The following is a 13,584-nucleotide window of genomic DNA, read 5'->3' on the forward strand; positions in this document are numbered from 1 at the left end:
CCTTGTTCTGAACTGCTTACTTCTTCATTACTCAAAAGAAAAACATCAACCAATTTCTAAAGACTGTTCACATCCAGAGGAAGCAATAGGAACGAGCAAGTGCCTTAGAAATCTAGATCCACACAGAAATCCATTGAAAAGAGTGACCTCAATTTTTTGGGATGGTTTGTCCTCAGGGTTTCGCCTGTCAAATAAGTTATTTTGTACTCACAGACGTAATTTTAACAGATGTAGAAACTTAAGAGTGTTTTCCATCCAAATCTACTAATTATATGCATATCCTAGCTTCTGGTCCTGTGTAGCAGGCCGTTTACTTTGAGAACACTTTTCATCCGGACGTGAAAATACTGCCCCCTAGCCCAATTAAGCCATTTTGCCACAACTTTGGAAGTATGCTTGGAGTCATTGTTCAATTGGAAGACCAATTTGCGACCAAGCTTTAAACTTCCTTACTGATGTCTTGGGATGTTGTTTCAATATATCCACATAATTTTCCATCCTCATGATGTCATCTATTTTGTAAAGTGCACCAGTCCCTCTTGCAGCAAAGCACCCCCACGACATGATGCTGCCATCCCCGTACTTCACGGTTAGGATGGTGTTCTTCAGCTTGCAAGCATCTCCCTTTTTCCTAACAGTTCTATTTTTGTTTCATCAGACCAAAGGACATTTCTCCAAAAAGTAAGATCTTTGCTCCCATGTGGAGTTGCAAACCGTAGTCTGGCTTTTTTTTTTATGGCGGTTTTGGAGCAGTGGCTTCTTCCTTGTTGAGCGGCCTTTCAGGTTATATCGATGTAGGACTCGTTTTACTGTGGATATAGATACTTGTACGTGTTTCCTCCAGCATCTTCACAAGATCCTTTGCTGTTTTTCTGGGATTGATTTGCACTTTTCGCACTGAAGTACGTTCATATCTAGGAGACAGAATGCATCTCTATCTTGAGCGGTACGGCGTCTGCGTGGTCCCATGGTGATTATACTTGCATACTATTGTTTGTACAGATGAATGTGGTACCTTCAGGCGTTTGGAAATTGCTCCCAAGGATGAACCAGACTTGTGGAGGTCTCACAATTTTTTTTCTGAGGTCTTGGCTGATTTCTTTTGACTTTCCCATGATGTCAAGCAAAGAGGCACTGAGTTCTAAGGTAGGCCTTGAAATTCATCCACAGATACACCTCCAATTGATTCAAATGATGTCAATTATCAGAAGCTTCTAAAGCCATGACATAATTTTCTGGAATTTTCGAAGCTGTTTAAAGGCACAGTCAACTTAGTGCATGTAAACTTCTGACCCACTGGAATTGCGCTACAGTGAATTATAAGGGAAATAATCTGTCTGTAAACAATTGTTGGAAAAATTTATTGTGCCATGCAAAACTATAGATTGTTAACAAGAAATTTGTGGAGTGTTTGAAAAACGAGTTAAGTGCAGCTTAAGTCATATGATTTTACATTTCAACTTCCTGCCTCTGTCACCAACACAATTGCTACTGTTAGGGGTGGTGAAAAAACTTATACTCAAAGCACAGAGATTTGAAGAAGACCAGTTATACACCACATCCCCACCTCTTCTGCAGAAATGTTACTTCCCCTTTAGGTCTATCCTTCTGTCAAGGCTCTCCACTGCTGGTGGAGAAGTCGGTGCAGGAGAGCAGGTAGTATTGAACAAGCACACACTTTATTATGGCAGTAGAGAAAATAACAGAAGAAAGCAGCTTCTTGAAAACCTCCAGCCCACAAGGCAAAAGTGTAAATGTGCGATAAATTTGCGATAAATGTTCAACACCAGACACTGTAATACAAAATAAACAAACGTGTGCAAACAAGGAGAGGAGCCGACTTCAGCGGAAGTCGTGACACCTTCCTGTTATGCTACCATCTCTTTGAGTGTGATTTGGCAGCCTAAGTGACATGATTTGATAGAAAATGAGACTTTGCATTTGAACTCCCTGCCCTCTAGACAGTGTTGTGTTGACTTCAAAGTGTCAGTAATGCATCAAGTTTCTAGGTTTATGCAACATGAGGGAATACATTGACTGTGGAGCATAGTAGATAAAAAGGCTTTCTTTCAATTATGAGAACCATAGTTCTGTGAGGTCATAAGAACAACACAATACAGAATTATCACATGGATGAAGTAATTAATTACATTATGTCCCTTAGGGAAATTTGCTTGACAAATGCTTGATGGCTGAAATGTGTCCATTTGAGTGTTAATAATACATCTAAGTAATACTTTATTAGTGAGTGTTAATAATACATCTAAGTAATACTGTATTAGTGAGTGTTAATAATACATCTAAGTAATACTTCATTAGAGAGTGTTAATAATACATCTAAGTAATACTTCATTAGAGAGTGTTAATAATACATCTAAGTAATACTTTATTAGTGAGTGTTAATAATACATCTAAGTAATACTGTATTAGTGAGTGTTAATAATACATCTAAGTAATACTTCATTAGAGAGTGTTAATAATACATCTAAGTAATACTTCATTAGTGAGTGTTAATAATACATCTAAGTAATACTGTATTAGTGAGTGTTAATAATACATCTAAGTAATACTGTATTAGTGAGTGTTAATAATACATCTAAGTAATACTTTATTAGTGAGTGTTAATAATACATCTAAGTAATACTTCATTAGTGAGTGTTAATAATACATCTAAGTAATACTTCATTAGAGTGTTAATAATACATCTAAGTAATACTTCATTAGAGTGTTAATAATACATCTAAGTAATACTTCATTAGTGAGTGTTAATAATACATCTAGGTAATACTTCATTAGTGAGTGTTAATAATACATCTAAGTAATACTTCATTAGTGAGTGTTAATAATACATATAAGTAATACTTCATTAGTGAGTGTTAACAATACATCTAAGTAATACTTTATTAGTGAGTGTTAATAATACATATAAGTAATACTTTATTAGTGAGTGCCTCCCATCTTTTGCAGGTGTCTGTTACTCCTAATAAAATCTACCTCAATACAACAACCTTTTCTTGTGATCAGTAAAACATTATAACAAAAACAGCTAAATATGTGTTCATCAACCCCCTGAGTATAATTTTTAATGTAGGCTACAATAACATATGTTGTGTTTGCTCTGTGTATATAGAGGAAGCTTTCAATATCAAGTAATGAAGTCAAACAACTTGTAGAAGGTACAGCACTGTTATCTACGGACTCTCATTGAGTACTGCATGCTCCAGCTCCCACTGCAGCTCCCACTGCAGCTCCCACTGCTGCACCAACTGACATACCAACTGGGCCTCCAAATGTTCCCAAAGCTGCTCCGATTGTAGCACCTGTTCCCATTTTGCTAAATTTCTCAGCATTCTTTCTAGCTTTTCTTTCCTGTTTTATCCCCAGCTTCTCTACTTCTTCTCTTAGACACACTCCTTCAAACTTTGCCTTCAGTTCTTCCCTCTCTTTGTGTATCTTCTCTTCATTCTCTCTCAAGATCCTGTTCTTCTCTTCTTCAATCACTCTCTCAGCCTCCTGGAACATCTCAGTGGTGTAGTGGCTTCCTCCATTCATCGTCACCATCTTGTTTATCTTCTCAAGGAGCTCAGGGACCTGGGAGAGATTCTGATCTTTGTTTTTGAAGACATGATATCCCCCATTACATTTGGTAATGAAACTTTCCAGTTTGGGATTTCCATGCAGGAAGTCTTCAATTGTTACATCATCAAGAAGGTCTCCATGTGTGAAGACAACCATGGTGTATTTCGATGCTTCATCACCAAATAATGTCTGGATCATCTTCACAATTTCCTGCTGCTCTTCAGTGAATCCTCCCAGCTTGAGAACAACCAGGAACACATGGGGACCAGGAGCGGAGAATAGCAGGCACTGTGAGATCTCTTTCAGTGCTTCCTCCTGTGTTAACTTAGTGTCAAACAAGCCTGGTGTGTCGATGACAGCTACATGTTGCCCTCCCACATTTCCTCTTTTCTTTTTACTTGAGGATGTCACAGAAATAGAGGACATTTTGGATTCAAACGCTTTTCTCCCCAGGATGGCGTTTCCTGTTGCGCTCTTCCCAGAACCAATCTTTCCAACCAGAACAATCCGGACCTCTTTATTTTGTTCTGTTGGATAAGAAAGACATGTTGTTACTGTAGAAAGAAGTCTGATGTTCTTTCTGTTTGGTCATCATACAGAATAGCTACTGATATGATCAGTCTCACATTACTTATTAAACATTGATGGTTTATAGAATATGAACTGTTAGCAAATTAACAAGGACATTATCTATAAATTAAGTTTCAAGCCTACATTCATTTTTAATCAAATGTATTAATAATGTAATAAAACATTATTTTGTGAAAACACATTAAACAAATAAACCGATTCTTGTAGACTAAGTACTCACCAGTCATGTTTGGGTTTTGGAGTGCTGCCAATCTTTTCCAAGGAACAGTCTTTCCAACCAGAGAAATCAGGGTCTCTGTTGGATGAAAAATGAAATGTTGTTTCTGTAGAGAGAAGTGTGAAGTCTCTCATAGCTTCTTAGACTAATATTTTTTTGTCTATAAAATACAAACTCTAAGCAAATAAACAATGATGTTATCTACAGGTAACTGCCAAAATCAAGGAAACACCATTGACGGAACTGTCATTGTCCGTTCCTTGCCTACATACATAGTTTCTACATTTGGCCGAATATGGCAGTAGTCTTTCTGCCTTGGGTTGAGCATCAGTTGAAAAACTGAAATAGCACCAATATTGTGTGGGACACATACAAATAAGATAGTCTAAAGACTCTCAAGTTGGGGAGACAACCAACTTCCATGGAAGTTTTCTGACTTTCTCAGAAACCCTAACAACAAACTGGAGCTTTTCAAAATGTCTGTGGTTTCAAATGGCTCTCTGACATCAATGCTGGAATGAGACCAGGAAGAGGCACACACAAGAGCGTGGTGTAAAGTACGTAAAAAATACTTTAAATTACTACTTAAGTAGTTTTTTGGGGTATCTGTACTTTACTATTTATATTTTTGATAACTTGTACTTTTAATTCACTACATTTCTAAAGAAAATAATTTACTTTTTACTCCATGCATTTTCCCTGACACCCAAAAGTACTCGTTACAATTTTAATGCTTAGCAGGACAGGAAAATGGTCTAATGCACACACTTATCAAGAGAACATCCCTGGTCATCACTACTGCCTCTGATCTGGAGGACTCACTAAATAGAGAACATCCCTGGTCATCCCTACTGCCTCTGATCTGGCGGACTCACTAAACACACATGCTTCGTTTGTAAATTATGTCTGAGTGTTGGAGATAGCCCCTGGCTAAAAAAACAAGAATATGGCGCCAACGGGTTTGCTTAACATAAGGAATCTCAAATTATTTGCAATTGTATTTTTACTTTTGATACTAAAGTATAATTAAAACCAAAAACTTTTAGACTTTTACTCAAGTAATATTTTACTGGGGGACTTTCACTTTTACTTGAGTCATTTTTTATTAAGGTGTCTTTACTTTTACTCAAGTATGACAATTGGATACATTTTCCACCACTGTTCATCTAAGACGCCTTTCAAAAGGGTGCACAGACCATTAGATTTTCAACAGTGGATACAGACATCAATGTCCTCCTTGCTGTTTGCCTGCACTTGCTTATACTTAGAGCTAACTGTTAATGATATAAGAACAAACATTGTGAATTTACTGAACATTTTCTGAATTTACTGGATGTTTTCTCAGGTGAGCCAGATTCAGCCGCTTGCCAATTGAAAAAGTTGGCAGTTTACAGTCCATTGTTCGGATGGAATCATTTTGGACGAACGTTTGAAGGAAACCTACTTTTTCAAGTGATTTGTTTGACGATCAGATGAAAACAACATCATGACTGGTTGTGTTCATGCCACAATACGATGAAAACAATTTTAAACACATAGGAGGTCCCGTGGGAAAAAAACGTGCCAACCTATGGAAATCAAATGCCTGTCCAACTGATTAGTTCTAATGCCGGCCCTGCACTGCATTATGACACGTTTGTATCTGATTTATAACAGGTGTGTTATTCCCCTAGGCCTCGGACACTGGCACGAGGCAGTTTATTTGCCCCCGCCCTATAAAAAAAAATCTAATCATGAAATTTAAAAAATAATAATTAATTTTAAACAGTAACATGCCAAACATAAACAGAACAGCCAGAGGGATTCCACGAAGAAATAAGATAAATATATATATAATTACAGATATTACAGATATATAATTACAAATACAAACATGTAGCAAATTTTTGGGGGGGACATTTTGTTTTGTATACATTTTATTGACTCTAAATAGTTATCCAAATAAGTTTTTTTTTAAATAAGAAGGCCTTTTTCTTCATAATTCTGTTTTGTGTTTGAAAAATTGTCCTAATAAAATAAAGAGATTTATGACATACTCACGTTCAATTGTGGAATCAGTGTAGTACAATAATATGTCTAACTTCAATGGTTGTATGCATTTTGTTGCCAAGAAATAGTTTTACATCAGTCCAGAACACTTCACTATATAAACAATGACAGAATAAGTGTTCAATCGATTCAGTTTCTAGTTCACAAAAATTGCATTCACTGGTAACATCAGGTATATATTTAGAAATCAAGCTATTACACGGATAGAATCTATGGATCATCTTAAAGGAGATCTCCTTTACTTTATTGGTCACCATAAATGTGTGTGCAGTGAGCCAAGCACGGCGCCAGTTTACATCAAATGATGAAGCCCAACAAAATATCGCAGAGGGAATAGACTTCCTGTAGAAAATATCCCTTAATAAACGATTGTTGAATTTCTTATCTAGTAAACCTATGCCATTCACCTTGATATCGCTTACAATATGAGATATTCCAAAATATGCATTATTCTGAAGTAAAGATTTTATCCCACTTTTATAAACGCGTCATATTCCTTGCTTGAAACCTTAAAGTTGTATCTTTCCATAAATGATCTTCGCGTAAATAGATTCCCACTAATACTAATTGGCTGACAAGGACAATGTTTTTCGACAACCAGTTACGGTAAAATAGCATCTTGTTTCTATGTAATATCGACCCATTATTACATATAAAACATTTATGAGGTGAAAAGTTGTGTTTATACAACAAATCCCAGCACATTAAAGCCTGCTGGTGAAAAGCCGCCAATTTCACAGGAAGTTTACCCACAATATATGGACATTGTAGTAAAATATGAAGCCTTCCTAGCTTCTGAAAAACAAAATGAGGTATAATATTCCAGAAACTTTGAGGATTTTTTATGTACCTTTTAAGCCAGTTGATTTTTGATATCGGATTGAAGAGAGTGGAGTCTAAGACATTTAGACCGCCATCACAAACCCTGTTGGTGATAACATCTCTTATTATCTGATGTGGCTTGTTTTTCAATATGAAGTTGTACAATAGCCTATCTAAGGTACAGCAAGTGGATTTGGGAATGTCAATAGATGAAAAAAGATAGGATGCACAAGATAGCCACTCGGCTTTGGATAAAGGCACTCTTCCTTGAAGACTCATGTGTATTTCACTGATCCTCCCTAAAGCCAAAACCTCATTTGGCCGCGTTTCCTTCCAGTTCTCTGCTGCCTGCGAGTGGAACGAATTGCAAAAATCTCTGAAGTTGGAGACTTTTATCTCCCTCACCAACTTTAAACATCTGCTATCTGAGCAGCTAACTGATCGCTGCAGCTGTACATAGTCCATCGGTATATAGCCCACCCAATTTACCTACCTCATCCCCATACTGTTTTTTATTTACTTTTCTGCTCTTTTGCACACCAGTATCTCTACCTGCACATGTTCATCTGATCATTTATCACTCCAGTGTTAATCTGCTACATTGTAATTATTCACCCTTATGGCCTATTTATTGCCTACCTCCTCATGCCTTTTGCACACAATGTATATACAGTAGATTCTTTTTTTTCTACTATGTTATTGACTTGTTTATTGTTTATTGTTTACTCCATGTGTAACTCTGTGTTGTCTGTTCACACTGCTATGCTTTATCTTGGCCAAGTCGCAGTTGCAAATGAGAAGTTGTTCTCAACTAGCCTACCTGGTTAAATAAAGGTGAAATAAAAAATAAATAAAATAAACTCAAATCCCTCCGTAACCATGAGGATATTTGTGTTGTTGACAGATTCAGTTACAGGGTTCAAATTAAGAACATTCACAGCCTTGAGGTTTTTGGTAATCTTTATACCGAGGTAGGTTACAGTATCTTTTTCAGAGATGATACAATCTGCTGGATTGACAGCTCCTTTCAGAACAAACACCTCACATTTGGAAAGATTTAATACCAAATCTGAAATTTTGGAGAACTGCTTCACAATATCCAAAGCTAATCTAAAATCCAGTAAACATAAATTAGATTCTTAATCCCATTTTTTAAATAATCATGCAATAACAATGAGTTATTTAATTTCCAATAACCACCAGAGTATTTCTTACCATCATGACTGCACATTCTAACAGTCAGCCATAAGACTTTATGATCCGTCAGGACTGCAGGCAGTATTTTGACCTCTACTGTGTTGGGCTCAAGACTAGAGGTTATCACCCACAAGTCAATTCTTCATTGTAGTGAACGATCTCTATTACTCCATGTGTACTGTTTCTCTCCAGGGTTATTAACTCTCCATTTGTCAATTAAGTCCAGGCTTTGGCAGAAATTCACCAACTTGTTCATACCAATGTTAGGCCTATGGGGCAATCTATCAATATCATCAGAATAAACCATATTAAAATCTCCACCAACTATAATCTGACTGGATGGATATTTTCTCAGAAGACTTTTCAGAATTTCCTCAATTTCCTCTAGAAGTAAGTTATTTGGAGGACTAGAACAGTATCCATATACATTACACAACACAAATAATCTGTCCATTACATGTCCATCCGTGTCCATTTGAGTAAACACACATTTCCCTTTGAAATTGTGTGCATAAATTGCAACCTCAGTTGAATGATTAGTCCCGTGGGCCAAAGAATGACACGGCCCCACTGATTTCTCCAATAATTATAGTCCTCTTTGCAGTAATGTGTTTCTTGAACGAATACAAGATCTGCGTTGTAGTCCTTACAAAACAAAAAAATAACTTTTCTCTTCAACAGGTTTCGTATCCCCCTGGCATTGATTGACATAAACTTCAAGTCCATATAGAACAGAAGGAAAAATACTATGCAAACTCAACTATACCCTCTCTATAAAAAGTTGCTTCATGTATATGTATTAACAGAAGTCTTAACTTGTAAACCATAACACCACAATTCAAAACTAGAACGCTCAGTTTGCTGATTTGTTATGTGTTTTCGCGTATCATTTTCACCAGACCATCGTCTCTTTCGTTTATCTTTGCAGAGACAGCATCGATTATGTTGACCTGGAGTTCGCGCAAAGACAATTATTTCTGTGTCTTTTTGGGTGCGGGACTATTGACTGGATTTTCAGAATCAGCCGAGTGTCCAGATTCCTCCATGTCTTCTCCTGAGGAGTCAGGTGGCGGTTTTTCTCCGATGTTTGAGTGGTCAGCTAGCAACTGCCTTCTCCTCCCTTTGCTTTTTCGCAAATGTTTTCTTCAAAATGTCCAAGTTTCAGATCAAATTAGCGGTCAACTAAGCGTTGTTCTTTATTGTGTTTACTATAAGCCAATATTTGTTGCATTGAAGTAAATTTGAGAGGGATAAAAATGAAGGTTACTCAGAGCAAGTTTCTCGTCTGCACTCGCCGCTATCTTCCTGGATCTCGTAATTGAATTATCAGGCCAACCTCACATTCAATTCGCGCATAAATGTACAAAATGTATTTCAGAAGATTGCGTGCGTTTTTGTGCATTTTTGTGTGGTTCAAATCGTTCGAAAATACACGAATTTATGTTCTACTTAATTCGTGCGAAAAGACACGAATTTAACCAGTAGGCGACACCAGCCCAACCTCACCTTCCATGAATTATAGACTACTGACCACCGTCCATGGTTCTTACATTTCAACATGCCTATCAAATCGACGAAGGCTTTCGGTGGTGCCAGGTTTTAGCTTTGCTTTAGCTAATAGATTAATTTTTAGGCTTATTTGGTTGTCATTTTCTCATGTTAAGCCTAACATTTCACAAAGCTAAACACGGTATAACAATGCTGCCATTGTTAGACTGCTGACAATAATGTAATTACTTATTCAGTAATTAAAGTTGGGAATTCAAACATCGCAGATTATTAAATAAATGTTCAATGCAACAGCATACTAATCAGCTAATCTATTGTTTATTTTGTTGAGTATACAACTCTCTGCATAGGCCACCTGAACCTTCATGACATCACCCTCTCTTCCAGTTTGTATAGAAAGTTGTGAGTAAAACCAGTCTATTAGAGACAAAGAATACACCCTCAAAACACTAGCTTACTAGGAATTGTTTCATTATGCAGTGCAACATCTATAACTCTATTCCATATTTAGCTGCTATTTATAAACATTTTATAACAATGACACATCAAACAGCCTAACACTGAGGTATAAAGTAGTCGGCTTGAGGATAAATTCAGCCCCTATGTATTGTTGAACTCAGCAGGTTTTATATGGCTAACAGCCTACACAAACGGGCTGGAATATTCATGGTAATTTCAATCCAATTAAATTCTAATTTGAGAGACTCCCCTGCTGTCCTGAAGTCCTCGTTTGTTGTGTTTCCGTATTTTGGGTACAAATGTTTTGCCTGTAGGTCCAGGTTGCAGACCTGACTGCTTTCTATACTGAATATTGCCAACCCAGACAATATTTCCTGAGACATTGTGTGTCTTAGGTAGTTATTTTTTGAGATGTAGCTTAGAAAATGATCTCTCTGCAGAAGCAACACTTACGTGGATGTTAAATATAGCTATTGCATTTGCAACGTCAGGCAGGGAAACTGGGCAGAAGGGAGTTGTGCTTCAAATACAGCAGTTCTGTAACATATTTAATTGAGCCTCTCATTCTTCTTATTTGCAGGCCTCAACACCGTAGGGAAATAGATTAATTGTTTACGAAGCTCTGGGGACAAGTCGTCTGGATACAGACAATAAATGGGCAGATGGAAACGGATAATCATCTTTAGCTGACAACAGTTCTTGAGGGCTGGAACAAAAAAAAGCTGTTCGTGATTTCGTTCATACTGGTGAACCGGAAGCGCAATGGACATATAATCATTTTAGATTAGACTAAATCCAGAAATTGTACATCTAGGTTAAAAATAAATCAGAGGTGTTGCACCACTTAATTTTAAACATGGATGAGTTAATCTAAGGTTAAATAACTAAACTATGAAGTAGTAGCAGGAAGCCTAAATTTGGGGTGGCAGGTAGCCTAGTCGTTAGAGCGGTGGACTAGGAACTGAAAGGTTGAAAGATCGAATCCCCGAGCTGACAAGGTAAACATCTGTAGTTCTGCTCCTGAACAAGGTGTTCCTAGGCCGTCATTGAAAATAAGGATTTGTTCTTAACTGACTTGCCTAATTATATTAGCAATATGTTCAAATTATATTTCTATGGAAACAAACCAGCACCAAACCAGTGAGTTTTCAGATCAGGCTGATGAAATAAATTATTTTGTCAAATTAGTTAGCTGGCTAGTTGACAATACATGAGGCCACATGAGCAAAACACCTTGTTACACGAAAACCACAACACCGACCTTTGATTCACTTCAACCTCAAACAGTTTAGATTTAATCTAAACTACATTTAAATTTGATTTAAAAACAATGGAGTAACAAGATAAAATGTGATTTTAGTTTCAAGTAAAACTTAAACTTAGTTTAGAAGAACGATTACAATTAGGAGTAATTTAAAACTAGGTTTAAAGTTTGGTGCAACAAGATTAATATACAAAGCTTGATTTAACTCAGTTTAAGAGTTAATCCATGTTGGTGCAATCCACCATAAATCTCAGTCGATCCATATCTCAGTCTATGAATTTGAGAGTGTTTACATTTCTCCAGCTCCACCCCTTAGCGTTTTAGCATCAGGGGTGAGGAGGACGCTTTGTTATTGTTTCAATTAAAGAGTCTAGCTTTAAAAAAGGTAAGAGAGCTTTTATAGTGAAGGCAGCAAAATTATAGAATTCATTGTCAGAAATTAATTTAAGTGCAGTATGTGTAATAAGTCCATATTAGTCCCGTTTTAGGAATGTGCATAACGCCTACATCATAATGCCTACATCATAATACTGACATAATAATGCATTCATTTACAAATGACATGTATTCATTAGTTACTCTATTGTTACAATAAACCTATTAGAGGAGGATTTGTATCAAATGAATTGTTGTAAAATAAAACGTTTCACAGATAATAAACTTAGTCATTCTTCATTTTGTTAAAGTCCATTTGGCAAGAACACCCATTTGTTGCATCAAAACATGCAAAAATAATGTGGTTCAGGCTTATGCCTAGTATGAGTAACTTTATAGACGTCCTTACCTTTGCCTGCCTGTTGAGCTGGGTATCTAGAATCGTATGTCTACAATTGGAGATGCAGCCGAAGTTTTATAGCACTGTGGGGCGTAAGAACGTTGTTGCTTTCTAGTCAGGTGATTTCTTGTAAATCATGGTGCAGCCCAGGCAAAAAAAAATATCTCTAGCATAAGCAGACTGATTTTGATGGGGATTTTTAAATTATGTTAATTAGATTGTAGGCTGTCGCTTCAAACACACCGACTGTGTTATGGCGTTTTGGTACACCAGAAGTACACTCATTTCCAATTGAACGCTGCGTTTGCCTTGCAGCATTGCGTTGCAGAGGCAGTTGCAGTGCGTTCTGTGTGGTTGAATTTATCGAACGTGTGCGTCAAACTGTATGCGTAAACGGGTTGACAGAAATGATAGCAGAAGGTGAATGTAGAACTTTTGTTACACACATATCTTGATGATTCTGCGACCTATTTTGCGCAATGACCCAGTCGGTGTGTTCGAAGCATAGCATTACTCTAAATGTTCAGAGTCTATGGTTTGGACTTCACATTGCAGTAATGTGTATTTTAAAGCTGCCAATTACTATGGGTTTGGTTTGTACAGAAAGACACTGGACTGGAAATGATTAAAGTATAACAGTGCAAAAGTTGAATAAAGTGTTTAATAAATGTTTATATATACTGTATATTTTTTATGAAGAAAATACACGAATCAGAAAGCAAAATTTTTACAGCATCAATATAATATTTAGGAAATTTAGCAAACATTGTTTACTGTTCATTTTACAGTACCTGATGGATTCAACAATGTCAAGTGGTATTTTTAGTGTCATTTTAATTTACAGTGCCATGAAGTAACTATGAAATGAATATGAACTATTTATGCTTAGCCAGTCATCATTCATCCTGCTCCCGAGGAGCGAATGAGAGCTGTATTGGTAGTACTATGCCTACCGTAAAGGAGATGGACAGTCATGCTGTAGTTCATGTCTTATGTAGCCTGACCTTACTCATTCTGTGACTGAAAATGATTTAAATATCACATGTAATGTTACAAGGCATTTTATTTTGGTATGTAGTCCCTTACATACAATCATCATTTCACAAGTTTTGTCTGTGGTAA

At 36.7% G+C, this 13,584-nt stretch overlaps 1 protein-coding gene across 1 annotated transcript; it reads right to left on the reverse strand.

Moving 5' to 3' along the window:
• Window positions 1-1,347: 1,347 nt before the first annotated feature.
• LOC110534577 (GTPase IMAP family member 9-like) lies at window positions 1,348-12,816 on the reverse strand. The gene is made up of 3 exons (XM_090187937.1): window positions 12,472-12,816; window positions 4,391-4,465; window positions 1,348-4,106 (listed from the first exon to the last, which is right to left on the reverse strand). The coding sequence occupies exons 2-3, from the start codon at window positions 4,395-4,397 to the stop codon at window positions 3,202-3,204; spliced, it is 912 nt and encodes a 303-aa protein (XP_090044063.1). The 5' UTR covers window positions 4,398-4,465; window positions 12,472-12,816; the 3' UTR covers window positions 1,348-3,201.
• Window positions 12,817-13,584: the final 768 nt, after the last annotated feature.

This window comes from Oncorhynchus mykiss, chromosome 10, assembly GCF_057628025.1.
Source record: "Oncorhynchus mykiss isolate SJ-2025 chromosome 10, ASM5762802v1, whole genome shotgun sequence".
Lineage (NCBI taxonomy): Eukaryota > Metazoa > Chordata > Actinopteri > Salmoniformes > Salmonidae > Oncorhynchus > Oncorhynchus mykiss.